The sequence below is a fragment of the Salmo trutta genome, chromosome 12, assembly GCF_901001165.1.
Source record: "Salmo trutta chromosome 12, fSalTru1.1, whole genome shotgun sequence".
NCBI lineage: Eukaryota > Metazoa > Chordata > Actinopteri > Salmoniformes > Salmonidae > Salmo > Salmo trutta.
This window is the reverse complement of record NC_042968.1, coordinates 54,154,365-54,173,784: the sequence shown is the minus strand read 5'-3', so window position 1 is coordinate 54,173,784 and position 19,420 is coordinate 54,154,365. Positions and strand designations below refer to the sequence as shown.

At 44.5% G+C, this 19,420-nt stretch overlaps 1 protein-coding gene across 4 annotated transcripts in view; it reads left to right on the top strand.

Annotated features, from left to right (window-relative positions):
* LOC115203793 (calcium/calmodulin-dependent protein kinase type II subunit beta) overlaps positions 1 to 19,420 on the top strand; it is a 61,660-nt gene that overhangs the window by 19,932 nt on the left and 22,308 nt on the right. For 2 of the 4 annotated variants that reach the window (XM_029768794.1, XM_029768791.1), the window contains exons 5-12: positions 1,589 to 1,654; positions 9,140 to 9,212; positions 12,439 to 12,541; positions 16,309 to 16,392; positions 16,532 to 16,626; positions 16,823 to 16,945; positions 17,028 to 17,111; positions 17,280 to 17,328. In XM_029768794.1, the coding sequence (XP_029624654.1) occupies positions 1,589 to 1,654; positions 9,140 to 9,212; positions 12,439 to 12,541; positions 16,309 to 16,392; positions 16,532 to 16,626; positions 16,823 to 16,945; positions 17,028 to 17,111; positions 17,280 to 17,328 (677 nt within the window). The remainder of the gene's footprint in view (positions 1 to 1,588; positions 1,655 to 9,139; positions 9,213 to 12,438; positions 12,542 to 16,308; positions 16,393 to 16,531; positions 16,627 to 16,822; positions 16,946 to 17,027; positions 17,112 to 17,279; positions 17,329 to 19,420) is intronic. The other 2 variants (XM_029768795.1, XM_029768793.1) reach the window with 1 other exon arrangement.

The following is a 19,420-nucleotide window of genomic DNA, read 5'->3' as shown; positions in this document are numbered from 1 at the left end:
TCTTTAACCTCAAATTCTACTTATTTTGACATCGCCTTATTGTTTTTAGCTGTATAGATTATGTATTTTGGTGTTTTCAGTGTATTTTGAATGCTTTCAGATGATGCAGTTAAATTAACTTACTAACTCTGACAGCCCTATTTCAAAACCATCTCTTTGTAGAAAATAATCTGTTTATATTCATTCCATAAGCAAACACATTCACAAAAGCAAACATGCCACACTTTCAAATACGTTAAAATCCCTGTTAAGCTTGTGCATTAAATGTAACAAAAAACAATGGACAGCTAACAAAAACAGAAGCTAAAAATAGCTAGCTAGGACGAGATGGAAGGCTAGCTAGTGCCTATCACTAAGCTAGCTAGCAGTTAGCAATTAGCATGCGACCATTAGATATACATTTCACAAAAATGTACCGTCAGAAGCTCTGACGAAGGCCGTGAGGCTGATACGTAAGCTAATTAAAGATCAGTGATACTATCAAGAGCAGTGTGCGGTTTCCTTTTTCATTCACAAAAATTAACCTTCTAAAATACATCATTAGCGTGGTTCATATGTACACAAGCTAGCTACTTAGCTTGGCCACACTCATGTAAATAGGAAAATGTCACTCGTTTTTTCACTTGATCAAAACAATTAAATTATAGATCAAAATGAAAGAAAACTCAACACAGTTTAGTTAAACATGTTATCTCTTCATTTTGAAAAAACAACCAATCCGTACAAACCAGAAAACAGGATAAAAAACAAGGAGACACAGAGAGCTAGCTTCTCTGTTCTTTTCAATGGGCTTCTTCCAACGTTCACGGACCGACGCACGAAGAAAAGAGGCTGGTGTCTGCAGTAGTAACAGAGAGATCTCCCTAATGGTAGCACTAAGTACATGTATATCAATTCAACACTATGGAGGATTACAATAATAATAATGGAGCGGATGGCTCAGAAATAATTAACTTAAGTAACCTTTTTACAGAATGACATTACAGAATTTGCAATTCCACTTTTCACAAGTGAAGACAATAACACTATTTCCCCCCCACATGTGCACTTGCAATTCCACATGTGAAAGTTTGAAGAGTTTTCTTACACGTTAAACTGCAAATGTGATTTTCACATATTCAAGTTTTTCAAATGTGAACTTGCAATTCACTTGTGAGGTGAAAACATGTTATTCTCTGCACGGGGGGGGGGGGGGGGGGGGCGTTAACATCCGGGCTCCCGAGTGGTGCGGTGGTCTGAGGCACTGCATCTCAGTGCAAGAGGCGTCACTATAGTACCTGGTTCGAATCCAGGCTGTATCACATCCGGTCGTGATTGGGAGTCCCATAGGGCGGCGCACAATTGGCCCAGCGTCATCCGAGTTTGGCCGGAGTAGGCCGTCGTTGTAAATAAGAATTTGTTCTTAACTGACTTGCCTAGTTAAATAAAGGTTACATTATTTTTATTTATATTTTACTCTGAATGTAATACATGTGAAAATATGTTTAAGCTCAATGTGATTTTCACGTGTGAAACTGCATTGCCATGTTTGTTTTTTTTGTAAGGGTGTATGTGCGTGTGTGTGTAAACTAGTCTCTTTGTGTTGTAGAGTGACAGGTGGAGAGCTGTTTGAGGACATTGTGGCCAGAGAGTACTACAGTGAAGCAGATGCCAGGTAAACACCTTTTTACACAGTTCACCCTCTTCCATCTATCCATCAGCTTGCTCTATCATGTGCTCTCTCTCTCTCTCTCTCTCTCTCTCTCTCTCTCTCTCTCTCTCTCTCTCAATTAAATTCAAGGGCTTTACACTAGTTTCTGCACCTGACTTACAGCCAGTGTCATTCTGAGTTTTACTAGCTAATGTGAGCTAATAACTTACCGTCTGTTTGGCTCACATTCTATGACCTACTTAGCCAAGTTAGCTAACATAGCTAGATCGGTGCAATATTAGCTACACCAATCAAAGCGTGAGGAGTCAACGTTTACAACACATACAAACAGAATGTCGTAACCCGAATAAAAAGCCAGGCTTCTAGATTGATTGGCTAGCAGTGAACTAACTTTTCCAGCTTTCATGACTAACCAACTGTAGATAGAGTGGTAGCTCATTCCCGTGCTATGTTAGCTAGCTAGTTGTTGTTCGTTGCGGGAAACTGATAGATTCAACAAATTAAGCGACATCCCATCAATGTGATGCAGAAATACACCATAAGACAGTGTCGTTGTTAGTATGTGGAGAATAACTATAGCTGGGGCACTTTACCTGGCAAATAAACAGTTGCTATTCCAGTGGCTACTGTATTATTTTTTTCATTCACTCTTGTCTTCTGCCGTTTTTTTGCAATGCACCAATCAACTGTTTGGTTCCTTGTATCATATGTCGTCAAACTATCTGTTCGTGTTGGGAAAAGAAAAAGCGGTTTGGTTACACTGCCCTCTTCTATAGCTCTGGAATGTCATGTAAGTGACTATGTAATGGCAAAAAAAATTTGACTTCCACCTTATTAGACATAGCTACCAAAGTAACTGCTTTTAACAAACTGTTGGCCTATTCTAACTGTTTTGTTTCAATCAAAGCACACATTTTACCTAGTGGCGTGCCTCATGAGAGAAATGCGACCATTCGCACAATCAACCTGAAATCTCATAAGAAATTCTGTGAATTTTTTTTGTCTTGGAGTAGCGTTATACTATGCTATTATATTCAATTCTGTTACTTAGAATACTAATTACGGAGAGGCTGCATTTCCCGAATTCTCTGGAATCCTCTTCCCAATAGCAACAAATCTGAGCTTCTGCCCATGTGCAGAATTATCTACATTACACACAGACTCTGCTCTACAGAGAATTGCAGGCTACTCTGGCGAATGGTGTTGTTTGATAAAGTCAGATCAATTAATACATGGTCAAAGGTTACCCTCCTCTCTCCTTCGTATTCTTGCCATAGAGATCATGGATATAACCTGTTTTATTATGGACATTGCCATTTGTTGTTGGACATTGACATCATCCACCATTTTAAAATAGTCAACTGGGTGGGGATTCCTATGAGTTGTAGCCTCAGTGGCACTGCCCATGCTGTCACAGACACTATAATGGTACAGATATAAAGATGAGACCTCTTTCTACCTCTATGATTCTTGCAGAAACACCCATTGTGTTATCTCCCACCCATCCTATGCCAGTTTTATAGCTATTTTTCAGCGCATGTACACCATGGGCTCCTGAGTGGAGCAGCGGTCTAAGGCACTGCATCTCAGTGCTAGGCGCGTCACTACAGACACCCTGGTTTGAATCCAGGCTGTATCACAACCGGCCGTGATTGGAAGTCCCATAATTGGCCCAGTGTCGTCTGGGTTTGGCCGGTGTAGGCGGTCATTGTAAATAAGAATTTGTTCTTAACTGACTTGCCTAGTTAAATAAAAAATAAAATTGGCATGGAAAACATTGCCATTTTGAGTCTCTCTCTCTTACTCTCCCTCTCTTCTGTTCAATGTTACTCTCAGTTTTACCTTTCCATTGCACTGAGCACTTCTCAGCTTACAGACAGACAGACAGACAGACAGACAGACAGACAGACAGACAGACAGACAGACAGACAGACAGACAGACAGACAGACAGACAGACAGACAGACAGACAGACTTGCCCCTCAGGAGGGAGACTTAAATCAATTTGACTGTGGAGGCGTTGTGTGGGGGTGGGAGAGCGAGAGTAAGGGAAATTGGACAGAGTGAAAGAGGTGAGTTAGAAAATAGCAAGGATAGAGGGAGTACTGTATGAGGGGTAGAGGAAATTGAGAAAAGATTGGAAGTGCACATACATATTTCATGGTGTGTGTGAAATTTGCTACATTGCCCTACCCTGAGTGTGTGTGTGTTCAGATTTTTGCCCGCATTGCATGTGTTCTCTGTCCGTCTGTCTGCCTATCCAAGACTGGTTGTATTTGCTCGTGGCAACAAAAGAAAGTGAAAGTCAGAGATAAATAGAGTTCAAATGTATTTATATAGCCCTTCTTACATCAGCTGATATCTCAAAGTACTGTACAGAAACCCAGCCTAAAACCCCAAACAGCAAGTAATGCAGGTGTAGAAGCACGGTGGCTAGGAAAAACTCCCTAGAAAGGCCAAAACCTAAGAAGAAACCTAGAGAGGAACCAGGCTATGAGGGGTGGCCAGTCCTCTTCTGGCTGTGCCGGGTGGAGATTATAACAGAACATGGCCAAGATGTTCAAATGTTCATAAATGACCAGCATGGTCAAATAATAATAATCACAATAGTTGTCGAGGGTGCAACAAGTCAGCACCTCAAGAGTAAATGTCAGTTGGCTTTTCATAGCCGATCATTGAGAGTATCTCTACCGCTCCTACTGTCTCTAGAGAGTTGAAAACAGCAGGTCTGGGACAGGTAGCACGTCTGGTGAACAGGTCAGGGTTCCATAGCTGCAGGCAGAACAGTTAACTGGAGCAGCAGCACGGCCAGGTGGACTGGGGACAGCAAGGAGTCATCATGTCAGGTAGTCCTGAGGCATGGTCATAGGGCTCAGGTCCTCCGAGAGAGAGAAAGAAACAAAGAACGAATTAGAGAGAGCATACTTAAATTCACACAGGACACCGGATAAGACAGGAGAAATACTCCAGATATAACAGACTGACCCTAGCCCCCCGACACATAAACTACTGCAGCATAAATACTGGAGGCTGAGACAGGAGGGGTCAGGAGACACTGTGGCCCCATCCGATGATACCCCCAAACAGGCAGGATATAACCCCACCAACTTTGCCAAAGCACAGCCCCCACACCACTAGAGGGAAATCTTCAACCACCTACTTACCATCCTGAGACAAGGCCGAGGATAGCCCACAAAGATCTCCGCCACGGCACAACCCAAAGGGGGGCGCCAACCCAGACAGGAAGACCACGTCAGTGACTCAACCCACTCAAGTGACGCACCCCTCCTAAGGACGGTATGGAAGAACACCAGTGACTCAGCCTCTGTAATAGGGTTAGAGGCAGACAATCCCAGTGGAGAGAGGGGAACCGGCCAGGCAGAGACAGCAAGGGCGGTTCGTTGCTCCAGAGCCTTTTCGTTCACCTTCACACTCCTGGGCCAGACTACACTCAATCATAGGACCTACTGAAGAGATGAGTCTTCAGTAAAGACTTAAAGGTTGAGACCAAGTCTGCGTCTCTCACATGGGTAGGCAGACCATTCCATAAAAATTGAGCTCTATAGGAGAAAGCCCTGCCTCCAGCTGTTTGCTTAGAAATTCTAGGGACAATTAGGAGGCCTGCGTCTTGTGACGCAGGACCAAATCGGAAAGATGGGTAGGAGCAAGCCCATGTAATGCTTTGTAGGTTAGCAGTAAAACCTTGAAATCAGCCCTTGCCTTAACAGGATGCCAGTGTAGGGAGGCTAGCACTGGAGTAATGTGATACATTTTTTTGGTTCTAGTCAGGATTCTAGCAGCCGTATTTAGCACTAACTGAAGTTTATTTAGTGCTTTATCCGGGTAGCCGGAAAGTAGAGCATTGCAGTAGTCCAACCTAGAAGTAACAAAAGCATGGATGAATTTTTCTGCATCATTTTTTGACAGAAAGTTTCTGATTTTTGCAATGTTACGTAGATGGAAAAAAGCTGTCCTTGAAACAGTCTTGATATGTTCTTCAATAGAGAGATCAGGGTCCAGAGTAACGCCGAGGTCCTTCACAGTTTTATTTGAGACGACTGTACAACCATCAAGATTAATTGTCAGATTCTACAGAGGATCTCTTTGTTTCTTGGGACCTAGGACAAGCATCTCTGTTTTGTCCTAGTTTAAAAGTAGAAAGTTTGCAGCCATCCACTTCCTTATGTCTGAAACACAGGCTTCTAGCGAGGGCAATTTTGGGGCCTCACCATGTTTCATTGAGATGTACAGCTGTGTGTCATCTGCATAGCAGTGAAATTTAACATTATGTTTTCGAATGACATCCCCAAGAGGTAAAATATATAGTGAAAACAGTAGTGGTCCTAAAACGGAACCTTGAGGAACACCGAAATTTACAGTTGATTTGCCAGAGGACAAACCATTCACAGAAACAAACTGATATCTTTTCGACAGATTTAAAGAGGAGTCCGTAATTTGCTTTCTAATGATCATGATCTTTTCCTCAAAGAAGTTTATGAATTTTTTTACTGCTGAAGTGAAAGCCATCCTCTCTTGGGGAATGCTGCTTTTTAGTTAGCTTTGCGACAGTATCAAAAATACATTTCGGATTGTTCTTATTTTCCTCAATTAAGTTGGAAAAATAGGATGATCGAGCAGCAGTGAGGGCTCTTCGATACTGCACGGTACTGTCTTTCCAAGCTAGTTGGAAGACTTCCAGTTTGGTGTGGCGCCATTTCCATTCCAATTTTCTGGAAGATTGCTTCAGAGCTCGTGTATTTTCTGTATACCAGGGAGCTAGTTTCTTATGACAAATGTTTTTAGTTTTTAGGGGTGCAACTGCATCTAGGGTATTGCGCAAGGTTAAATTGAGTTCCTCAGTTAGGTGGTTAACTGATTTAAAGGGAAAGTATTTCTCAGTCAAAGAAACTCGGAGTGGAATTATCATTTGAAATTGTAATTGTTATAATTTGGTGAAGTATATTTTCTATTTTGTGTTTGATACCGTTTTTAAATAAATAAGCCAGAGAACGTCACCAAGTTAGACATAGCCTCTCCAAACACAACCACACTGTCACGTCTCTCTCTCTCTCACACACACACACACACACACACACACACACACACACACACACACACACACACACACACACACACACACACACACACACACACACACACACACACACACACATATATATGCTGCTCAAAAAAATAAAGGGAACACTTAAACAACACAATGTAACTCCAAGTCAATCACACTTCTGTGAAATCAAACTGTCCACTTAGGAAGCAACACTGATTGACAATACATTTCACATGCTGTTGTGCAAATGGAATAGACAACAGGTGGAAATTATAGGCAATTAGCAAGACACCCCCAATAAAGGAGTGGTTCTGCAGGTGGTAACCACAGACCACTTCTCAGTTCCTATGCTTCCTGGCTGATGTTTTGGTCACTTTTGAATGCTGGCAGTGCTTTCACTCTAGTGGTAGCATGAGACGGAGTCTACAACCCACACAAGTGGCTCAGGTAGTGCAGCTCATCCAGGATGGCACATCAATGTGAGCTGTGGCAAGAAGGTTTGCTGTGTCTGTCAGCGTAGTGTCCAGAGCATGGAGGCGCTACCAGGAGACAGGCCAGTACATCAGGAGACGTGGAGGAGGCCGTAGGAGGGCAACAACCCAGCAGCAGGACCGCTACCTCCGCCTTTGTGCAAGGAGGAGCAGGAGGAGCACTGCCAGAGCCCTGCAAAATGACTTCCAGCAGGCCACAAATGTGCATGTGTCTGCTCAAACGGTCAGAAACAGACTCCATGAGGGTGGTATGAGGGCCCGACGTCCACAGGTGGGGGTTGTGCTTACAGCCCAACACCGTGCAGGACGTTTGGCATTTGCCAGAGAACACCAAGATTGGCAAATTCGCCACTGGCGCCCTGTGCTCTTCACAGATGAAAGCAGGTTCACACTGAGCACATGTGACAGACGTGACAGTCTGGAGACGCCGTGGAGAACGTTCTGCTACCTGCAATATCCTACAGCACGACCGGTTTGGCGGTGGGTCTGTCATGGTGTGGGGTGGCATTTCTTTGGTGGGCCGCACAGCCCTCCATGTGCTTGCCAGAGGTAGCCTGACTGCCATTAGGTACCGAGATGAGATCATCAGACCCCTTGTGAGACCATATGCTGGTGCGGTTGGGCCTGGGTTCCTCCTAATGCAAGACAATGCTAGACCTCATGTGGCTGGAGTGTGTCAGCAGTTCCTGCAAGAGGAAGGCATTGATGCTATGGACTGGCCCGCCCGTTCCCCAGACCTGAATCCAATTGAGCACATCTGGGACATCATGTCTCGCTCCATCCACCAACGCCACGTTGCACCACAGACTGTCCAGGAGTTGGCGGATGCTTTAGTCCAGGTCTGGGAGGAGATCCCTCAGGAGACCATCCGCCACCTCATCAGGAGCATGCCCAGGCGTTGTAGGGAGGTCATACAGGCACGTGGAGGCCACACATACTACTGAGCCTCATTTTGCCTTGTTTTACGGACATTACATCAAAGTTGGATCAGCTTGTAGTGTGGTTTTCCACTTTAATTTTGAGTGTGACTCCAAATCCAGACCTCCATGGGTTGATCAATTGGATTTCCATTGATTATTTTTGTGTGATTTTGTTGTCAGCACATTCAACTATGTAAAGAAAAAGGTATTTAATAAGATTATTTCATTCATTCAGATCTAGGATGTGTTGTTTAAGTGTTCCCTTTATTTTTTTGAGCAGTGTATAAATAAATAAATATATATATATATATACATATAGATAGATATATAGATATATACACACACAGAGAGAGAGAGAGACACAGACCCTCCCTTTTGTCAAACAGAATAATAGAGAGGTGACAGTGTTTGTGTGCTTGTGAGTGTGCGCTTGCATGCGAGTGTGTGTGTAACTCACGTCATAGTCTCCATCCCAAAATGGAGGATACCCCACTAGCAGGATGTACAGGATCACACCTATACATAAACACCCACACACGGACGCACTCAGGCATGCAGGCGCACTCCTACGCTGCCTGACACGTATAGTGCCGTTCCTCTTCAACATCTCGCTGGCAGGTGTTCACACACACTGGCAGGTTCCGCTCTTCTCAAGTTAATGTGGAGTGTTTTAGGTATGCTGATATTCAAGAGCATCCACTCCTTTGTAGTCCAGTGATTAACACCGAATGTCATTCAGGACAGAAAGACACAGGAGTGGACTTGAGCAGTGGGTGTATTGACATGTTCATGCACTTTTACTGTACAAGTGTGTGTGTATCAAATATCTTCAAATACTTGAAAGTTGAGCGGTGCTTGATTTTAGCTTGGAGGTTCCACTTTTGGGACTTAAATAGAATAGAACATAATTTGTCTTGCACAATTTAAAAGCACTGCAATACACCACACGGAACACAGATCAGATGCAGCACACTGTCAGAGACTAACCAACTCCCCCTGGTGTTGTTATACAGTCACTGCATCCAGCAGATCTTGGAGGCCGTGCTACACTGTCACCAGTCGGGCGTGGTACACAGAGACCTCAAGGTGAGTTACAGATTCTTTTAATCACTTTGGCACTATTTTCACAAGTGCAGTTGAAGTCGGAAGTTTACATACACGTAGGTTGGAGTCATTAAAACTCGTTTTTCAACCACTCCACACATTTCTTGTTAACAAACTATAGTTTGGCAAGTCGGTTAGGACATCTACTTTGTGCATGACACAAGTCATTTTTCCAACAATTGTTTACAGACAGATTATTTAACTTATAATTCACTGTATCACAATTCCAGTGGGTCAGAAGTCCCCACAAGAATAGTAAACGAACAAAAATGTGACCAACTGTGGACATTTTGTTAGTCCCCACAGGGTCAAATGCTATTTCTAGGGGGTTTAGGGTTAAGGTTAGAATTAGGGTTAGAATTATGTTAAGAGCTAGGGTTAGGAGCTAGGGTTAGGATTAAAGTTAGGTTAGGTTTTTGGGTTAAGGCTAGGGTTAGGGTTAAGGTTAGGTTTTGGCTTTTCCCATCTGCCATTCACGATGCCCTAGCAAAACCGAAACCTACTTGAAGGTAATAGCGCTCACTGTTGGCCCTAGTGGCCGGCCTCCACATCTCCCGACATCCTCAGACATGGTTGGACGGTGACCTGGCTGCTAATCTCGCAATGGTTCTTGAACGACCTGGCTGGTGTGTGTGTGTATGTGTGTATGTATGTATGTATGTATGTATGTATGTGTATATATATATATGTGTGTGTGTGTGTGTGTGTGTGTGTGTGTGTGTGTATATGTATGTATGTGTCTGTGTGTATATATATATATACATACATACATACATACATACATACATACATACATATACACACACACACTCACACTGACGTCACAGGCACGCACGCATACACACACCCTGGCAACTATCTATCTACTATATGTTGTGGATCAATAGTGCACAGTGAATGCTGCAGTATCGCTATGTGTTTATTAGATTACCTTTACAGTGTCTAGTCTACAGCCTACATTGTTCTCTCGCTCTCTCTCACCCACTTTCTCAGCCTAAATTCCACCAGTGAACACCACTATAGCAAACCACACAAGTTAGTGTGTGTGTTTGTGATAGTGAGGTGGAATGATAATTCATATCTCATTGAATCAGCCCACTCTGCTGTCAGTGAATGTGCATAATAATACAATACTACAATACTCCTGTTCCCCTCCTTAAGCTAACAGTGACACTAAAACACACACACACACACACACACACACACACACACACACACACACCCCTCTCCTCTTTCCCTCCTCTGCCCTGCATGCCACAAATCAATTACTCTCAATAATTGCCACATGCTGCATTGGTAACACTGCTACAGAAGATCACAATCTGTTTGTGAGTGAGTGTGTGTGTGTGTGTGTGTGTGTGTGTGTGTGTTGTATGTATGTGTGTGTGACTGTTAGCACTGGCTAACCACAGCACCAGAGCACAGCTGTTAACAGACAGATTGGTTCCTAATAAATAAACAAATATATTAAATAAATTACAAACTGACACGTCTGTTAACGATGGGACCATCTGTGTGTGTGTATGTGTGTGCGTGTGTGCGCGCGCATGTGGATGCTTGTGTGTGTGTGTGTGTGTGTGTGTGTGTGTGTGTGTGTGTGTGTGTGTGTGTGTGTGTGTGTGTGTGTGTGTGTGTGTGTGTGTGTCTGTGTGTGTACACTACCGGTTAAAAGTTTTAGAACACCTACTAATTCAATGTTTTTTCTTAATTTTTTACTATTTTCTACATTGTAGAATAATAGTGAAGACATCAAAACTATGAAATAACACATGGAATCATGTAGTAACCAAAAAAGTGATAAACAAATCAAAATATATTTTATATTTGAGATTCTTCAAATAACCACCCTCTGCCTTGATGACAGTTTAACACACTCTTGGCATTCTCTCAACCAGCATCATGAAGTAGTCACCTGGAATGCATTTCAATTAACAGGTGTGCCTTCTTAAAAGTTAATTTGTGGAATTTCTTTCCATCTTAATGCGTTTGAGCCAATCAGTTGTGTTATGACAAGGTAGGGGTGGTATACAGAAGATAACCCTATTTGGTAAAAGACCAAGTCCATATTATGGCAGGAACAGCTCAAATAAGTAAAGAGAAACGACAGTCCATCATTACTGTAAGACATGAAGGTCAATCAATACGGAACATTTCATGAACTTTGAAAGTTTCTTCAAGTGCAGTTGCAAAATCCATCAAGCACTATGATGAAACTGGCCTTCATGAGGACCCAGAGTTACCTCTGTTGCAGAGGATAAGTTCATTAAAGTTACCAGCCTCAGAAATTGCAGCCCAAATAAATGCTTGAGGATAAGTTCATTAGAGTCCAAATTCAAGATTTTTGGTTCCAACCGCCGTGTCTTTGTGAGACGCAGAGTAGGTGAATGGATGATCTCCGCATGTGTATTTACCACCATAAAGCATGGAGGAGGAGGTATTATGGTGTGGGGGTGCTTTGCTGGTGACACTGTCTGTGATTTAATTAGAATTCAAGGCACACTTAACCAGCATGGCTCCCACAGCATTCTGCAGCGATACACCATCCCATCTGGTTTGTGCTTAGTGGGACTATCATTGGTTTTTCAACAGGACAATGATCCAACACACCTCCAGGCTGTGTACGGGCTATTTTACCAAGAAGGAGAGTGATGAAGTGCTGCATCAGATGACCTGGCCTCCACAATCCCCCGACCTCAACCAAATTTAGATGGTTTGGGATGAGTTGGAATGCAGAGTGAAGGATAAGCAGCCAACAAGTGCTCAGCATATGTGGGAACTCCTTCAAGAGTGTTGGAAAAGCATTCCAGGTGAAGCTGGTTGACAGAATGCCAAGAGTGTGCAAAGCTGTCATCAAGCCAAAGGGTGGCTATTTGAAGAATCTCAAATATAATTTGTTTAACACCTTTTTGGTTACTACATGATTCCATGTGTGTTATTTCATAGTTTTGATGTCTTTGGTATTATTCTACAATGTAGAAAATAGTAAAAATAAAGAAAAACCCTTGAATGACTACATTAGGTGTTCTAAAACTTTTGACCGGTAGTGTATGTGTATGCGTACATGCATGTTCATGTGTGTGTATGTGCAAGTGCATTAGTACTACATGATTTTAGGCCTAACACCATATAATAATATATTTAATAGGATCTCTGTGCACAGCACCCCATGAAAGTGTTTGACTTCATGTCCCATCTGTCCCCTGTGTAGCCAGAGAACTTGCTGCTGGCCAGTAAGTGTAAGAACGCTGCAGTGAAGTTGGCTGACTTTGGACTGGCCATCGAGGTGCAGGGAGACCAACAGGCATGGTTCGGTACGTCCACACACACTCAGTTAGCACACACGCACCCACGTGCGCACACACACACACACACACACACACACACACACAGTATTCATGTTTGAACACGTGTTGGTGTGGCCCAGAGACTAGCTGTTCTCTTGTTAGAATGGTTAGGGTTAGGGTTAGTGGTTGGAGAAGACCAGCCGGAGCTTGCCGAGGAGTCTTATTTTGTACGCAGACTGTGCAGGCCCATCGCTCCACCATTCCTTTTCTTGGCTACATCATCTCTGCTGGGCGTGTCCAGATGGATCACGAGAAGGTGAGAGCGGTGGTGGATTGGCCTCAGCCTACATCCAGGGTGCAGCTGCAATGCTTCCTGTGGTTCGCCAACTTTTATCACTGCTTCATCTGGGGTTACAGCACCCTGGCCTCCCCGTCTACACTCACCTCTACCAAGGTTCCATTCACGGGTCCTCTGTCACTGACTGGGCATTCCGGGACCTTAAACACAGCTTCACCACTGCTCCTATCCTGGTTCATCCTGACCCTTCCCGTCAGTTTGTGGTGGAGGCCGATGCTTTGGATGTCAGAGTAGGGGCTGTCCTGTCCCAACGTTCTGCCCTGGACCTTAAGCTACATCCCTGCGCCGCCTTCTCCCACCGAGAGGAACTACGATGTGGGGAATTGGGAGCTTCTCGCGGTGAAGATGGAGTTGGAGGAATGGAGGCACCAGCTAGAAGGGGCGGAACATCCGTTCATTGTGTAGACCTACCACAAAAACCTGGAGACCTACCACAAAAACCTCCAGGCAAGCTAGATGGGCCCTGCTGTTTACCCGGTTCAACTTTTCCCTCTCCTCCCGGCCGGGGTCCAAGAACATCAAGCCGGATGCCCTGTCTCGCCGCTATAACCCCACGGTTGAGAGACTACACTTTGGTGGCATTCTATGGTTCCGGATGTTGCCGCGTTTGTCGCCAACTCACATTTTTCCTCCTTAACAAACAACTAGTTCTCCAGAAGGCGCTGGAGAACCTGTGGGACGCAGAGCACGTGCTCTTGGGGGGAGCAGGAGAAGACGAGGATGTCATCAATGTAGACAAAGACAAACCGTTTCAACATGTCGCGGAGAACATCATTCACCAGAGCCTGGAACACGGCATGGGCATTGGTGAGGCCAAAGGGCATGACCAGAAATTCGTGGTGGCCGCTGGCTGTATTGAAGGTGGTCTTCCACTAGTCCCCCTCGTATCCACACCAGGTGGTAGGTGTTTCGTAGATCCAGCTTGGAGAAAACTGGCCCCTTGGAACAGCTCGAAGGCAAAGGAAATGAGTGGTAGTGGATAACAATTCTTCACAGTAATGTCATTGAGTCCCCGGTAGTCAATGCACAGGCGCAGGGTCTTGTCCTTTTTCTCCACGAAGAAAAACCCTGCGCCGGTGGGAGAGGAAGAGGGATGGATAAATCCTGTAGCTAGGGAGTACCCAATGTAGGTCTCCATAGCCTTGGTCTCTGGTCCCGACAGAGTACAGATGTCACCTGGGCGGCGTGGTGCTAGGGAGAAGGTCAATCCCGCAGTCATAGGGGCGGTGCGGAGGAAGGGATGTGGCCCGGGACTTGCTGAACACCTCCCGGAGGTCCTGGTACTCTGCGGAGAGGTCCGGAGCAACTTCCGAGCCCCCAGGAAGACGTCCCGGGGTAGGTTGCACCAACTTCAGACAATGGGAGTGGCAGAACGGACTCCCGCCCTTGATAGCACCCGTAGACCAGTTGATGAGGGGATTGTGTCGTTGGAGCCAGGAGAATCCCAAAACCACGGGAATCTGGGGGAACTTGATGAGCAGGAATTGAATGGTCTCGCTGTGATTCCCTGACACACGTAGATTGATGGGAGTGGTGTTATGGGTGACCCGACCTATAGAGCGCCCGTCCAGCACTCTAACATCCATAGGAATGTAGAGGGGCTGAGGGGGATGTTCAGCTCGGAAGCCAGCCGGAAAACGGGCATCAAAAACCCTTCTCACCTCTCCCACAAACCCCTCCAGACTCAGGCACATGGCTGGCTGTTGTTTCCATATGGCGGTAGTCCGGGTGAGAGCCCTCCCAGACATCAGCGTGATGAGGTAGGCTATCTTGAAGTGATCCGAGGGGAATGAGGAGGGCTGAAGCTCAAAAATGAGGGCACACTGAGCTAAAAACGTCAGACAGGTGCTCGGCTCTCCATTAAAGCGTTCCGGGGGAGGTAACCATGGCTCCCGGGAAGTGGAGTGGCCGGTGGTGAGGCACTGCTAACCGCCGAGTTATTGAGGGGCAGTGGGGTTACCACCGTGGCAGGCTGCCCCCCAGACAACCCATGGAATTGCTACAGCAGCATGTCCAACGCCTAGTCATGGCGCTCTGCCAACGTTTGGACCCCCTCCATAAGACCACGAAGCAATTCCTTGTGCCTACCAATAGAGGCTCCTTGGGAGGAGATGGCATTGCGCAGCTGGCCCGGGTCTGCTGGGTCAGTCAGGGCCTGTTCGCACTATCAGGTATGAAGGTAAGACCCAGTTGCAGACACGTCCAATTAACAATGGTTTAATAATCCAACCGGGGCAGGCAATAGACAGGTCAAGGCAGGCAGAGGTCAGTAAACCAGAGATGGGGCAACGGTACCGGACGGCAGGCTCAGGGGCAGGCAGAGTGGTCAAGTCAAAACCAGGAGGGCGAGAAAAAGAGAGACTGGGAAAAGCAGGAGCTGAGAACAAAAAAGCTGGTTGACAAGACAAGACGAACTGGCAACAGAGAAACAGAGAACACAGGTATAAATACACAGGGGAAGATGGGTGACACCTGGAGGGGGATGGAGACAATCACAAAGACCGGCGAAAGAGATCAGGATGTGACACTCCTAGGTGTTGTATTGAGGTCAGTGTACCCAGAGGAGGACGGAAACTAGCTGTCCTCTGGCTACACCATTGTGCTACACTACAGAGTGCTGTTGAGGCTACTGTAGACCTTCATTGCAAAACAATGTGTTTTATTCAATTATTTGGTGACGTGAATATATGTATATATATTTTATCTAAAAAGGATACATTTTTTTATGTTTCACTTTTTACATTTTTTTATGAAATTCACTGAGGAGGATGGTCCTCCCCTTCCTCCTCTGAGGAGCCTCCACTGGGATGGAGTGTATATCCCAGATAGGCCTGAACTTGTAAGATAAGACATCGTTGGTGACCTCTTGGTGGAGATCGCCAACATATAGGGAGTTGAATGTTTTAGCTGCTGATCGATGGTTGCTCAAGAGAACAGAATGACAGGAGAATTATAGAATGTCAGGTGTTAGAGCCCCTGGAACCCCCTCGTTTGTTATGTCATAAGTCATGTTAGATCAAATAGAATCTATCCAATTACAGTACTTTCTTTATTGCATCATAGTCAGTTAGACAACATGATTTACATTGCAAATACAAAATGTAAAAACAAATAAATACAAAAATGAACACAGTAGGCCTAAGCTTACATATAAATAACAAATAACCTGTCAAAAACTACAATTTGTACAGCAGGACTTCCCAGTTCAGCTTTCCATTTCAGTTAAATACATGCATTTCAGTTTAAAATTACATTTTTGATTTTGGTATTTAGTAACAGTTTTCAACAAAATAAAAGACATACAGTGGAATCAGTTTCGTTGGGTTGTTTAGTCTGCTGTGTTTGACTACCAAAATCATCATATATCATCCACAGCACAGGAGTAAAGTCAAATACAGCTTGATGACTGTTTGTGTTTGTGTCGTTGTGTGTGTAGGTTTTGCAGGTACCCCAGGCTACCTATCTCCAGAGGTACTGAGGAAGGAGGCCTATGGTAAACCTGTCGACATCTGGGCCTGTGGTGAGTGCAGATCACTTTATTATCTCGCTGTCTCATCCCTCTCTCTTCTATATCTCCTGCCCCCCTCTCACCACTCACCGTATGTGTGTCTCCTTGTATGTGTCCATGTATGTGTGTCCTTGTGTGTGTTTATGTATAGGTGTGATCCTGTACATCCTGCTAGTGGGGTATCCTCCATTTTGGGATGAGGACCAACACAAACTCTACCAGCAAATCAAAGCAGGAGCCTATGACGTGAGTTACACACACACACACACACACTCACATGCAAGCGCACACTCACAAGCACACACACTCTGTGTCACCTCTGTGTCACCTCTGTCTATCAATGTGTGTGTGTGTGTGTGTGTGTGTGTGTGTGTGTGTGTGTGTGTGTGTGTGTGTGTGTGTGTGTGTGTGTGTGTGTGTGTGTGTGTGTGTGTGTGTGTAGTTTCCATCTCCAGAGTGGGACTCGGTGACTCCAGAAGCCAAGAACCTGATTAACCAGATGTTGACTATTAACCCTGCCAAGAGGATAACTGCCCAGGAGGCCCTCAAACACCCATGGGTCTCCGTAAGTACACACACAGACACACACACACTTTTCCTCTCTGTTTCCTCTTTGTTTGACATTGTCTCTCTCTCTCTCTCTCCAGCAACGCTCCACGGTGGCGTCCATGATGCACAGACAGGAGACAGTGGAGTGCCTGAAGAAGTTCAACGCCAGGAGGAAACTCAAGGTCTGCTCTATTTTAATAATCTCATAATCCACAGGAATGCCTTCACTAAACATCTGTGAGCCTTCTCACTTCTCAGACTAACCTAGTAATCTATCACTCCATCTCTTTATTTCTCTATTCATCTCTCTCTTCCCATCTCTCTCTTTCTCCCTCTCTTTCTGTCCATAGGGAGCAGTCCTGACTGCTATGCTGGTGACGAGGAATTTCTCCGGTAAATGTGTGTGTCTTCATAAACACTTACACGCATGCACAGCAGGTTGGCATTTATTGGGATGACTCATGTACTGGAGGAAGCTCTGCGGAGTGGTGACTAGCTGGCACAGCCACAAAGTCTCAAAATCTGATTCTAAACCTAACCTTAACCGCACTGCTAACCCTAATGCCTAACCTTAAATTGAGGCAAAAAAGATAATATTAATTTTCATGAATCTTTACAATATAGCCTATTTTTACTTTTCAGCTGGCCCATCTCGCAGAAATCTCTCAGTTCTGCCTCCAGGGAAAGATTCATGACAATAAATGTCAAACTGCGCATGCACACGCATGCATGCATGCATGCATGCATGCTACAGTCACATACACATGCGCGCAAGCGTACACACACACGCACAACGACAGACACACCCACATGCACACACACTCTCTCTTTCTCATTATCACAAATTGAGTTTCACCTCCAATTTACTAAGTTTGACTACAATGGTAACTTGCATGGATCCTTACATGTTTCTCTTCCACTTAGGGGTGTGAACTTTAAAACGTTTAAACGTTAAAACGAAATTGGGATTATTAAAGTTAAAAATGTTTATTTCTTTTTTTGCCCACAAAATGTATATCACAGTGCAGTTATCACCAAACGTATTCTTTGCCGTGTTATAGCCTAACTAGACGATAGGCTATAAAGGCCTGTTGTGTAATTTAAATAAAATCAGAGAGGCAGAGGTGAACTTTAGGCTACTTTGGTGAATTTGCGAGGCATTGCAAGACAAGACATTGCGAGATACAGATTACCAAGACATATGCGCACAGTTCTTTCTGCCTACCCCCTCCTCTCTCTCCCACACGCTGGCTCGCCTGCTTTTTCTCTTTGCTAATGATACACGTTTGTGCTCAGTCTTCGGTCTGGTGCGTGTAGAATATCCTAGCCTATTCATTGATGATAGGTCCTGCTTTACTGAAGTTGCCAGACATTGCAAGCCAGGAATTTGCGAGATACAGCATTCCATTGCAAGGTACAGCTTTTGATTACCGATAGATAGGCTTAGTGAACAGTTCTGACTCTGTCTGCCTAGTGGCCAACCTGCCTATACCTGACCTGCCTATACTCTCCGTCCCTCGCTTGCCTGCTATGCAGGATGCAAGTGTTTGTGTTCTTGGAAGTACAGCAACTAATCAGTCTCCTCCGTTCCAAAAATACTGAATCTTAGCAGTTGAGGAGTCGATTTCTAGCGGAATCGAATCTTGACACTCAGAAATGGGAGTCGACACCGGGAGTCGATGTGCAAGAAGTCGAGGAATCTATTATTTTGGAGTCGACTATCCACCACTACGTCATCATCATTAACAGTTGGAAAAAAGACAGAGAAAGGCAAACGACAGCAGCGAAGTCCTGCATGGCAATACTTTGAGAAGTTAAATGAGAAGGTGGTGAAATGCGAGGTGGAATTGAGGTACAGTATGGTAGTACAGGTGCAATGCTTAACCATCTGAAAGGGACGAACCGTAAGACCCAAACAAATCCTGGTAACAGAGAGGGGCCCCAACAACAAACATTAGACAACTTCACACTAAAGCCTACTGTATGACTGCCGTAAATATAACTTCATTGAGCGCAATAGCAATTGTAGAATTTTGGGAATTTTTCTTTTCGCTTTAACAGAAAACCGATGGCAGTTTAAACTTTAAAGGGAGAGTTCACCCAAATGACAAAATTACATATTGGTTTCCTTGTTGTGTAAGCAGTCTATGGAAAAGGTATGACAGCCATCCATGTTTTTTTTTTAGTTTCCCTGGCACTGTTTCCAAATGTTAACACTTTAGCATTTGTGGCACAAATCCAATTCAAGTCATGGGACGGATATTAGCATTTTTCGCGCATCATGTCCAAATAATCCGAAAGTATCTAAAATGAATTGTGAAGCTTACCAAAGTCACTTATGGATTATTTGAACATGATGTGCGAAAAATGCTAATATCAGTCCCATGACTTGAGTGGGATTTCTTTATTTGTAATTCTTGTAGAATTTGTTTTTACCCCCTTTTCTCCCCAATTTTTGTGGTATCCAATTGGTAGTTAGTCTTGTCTCATT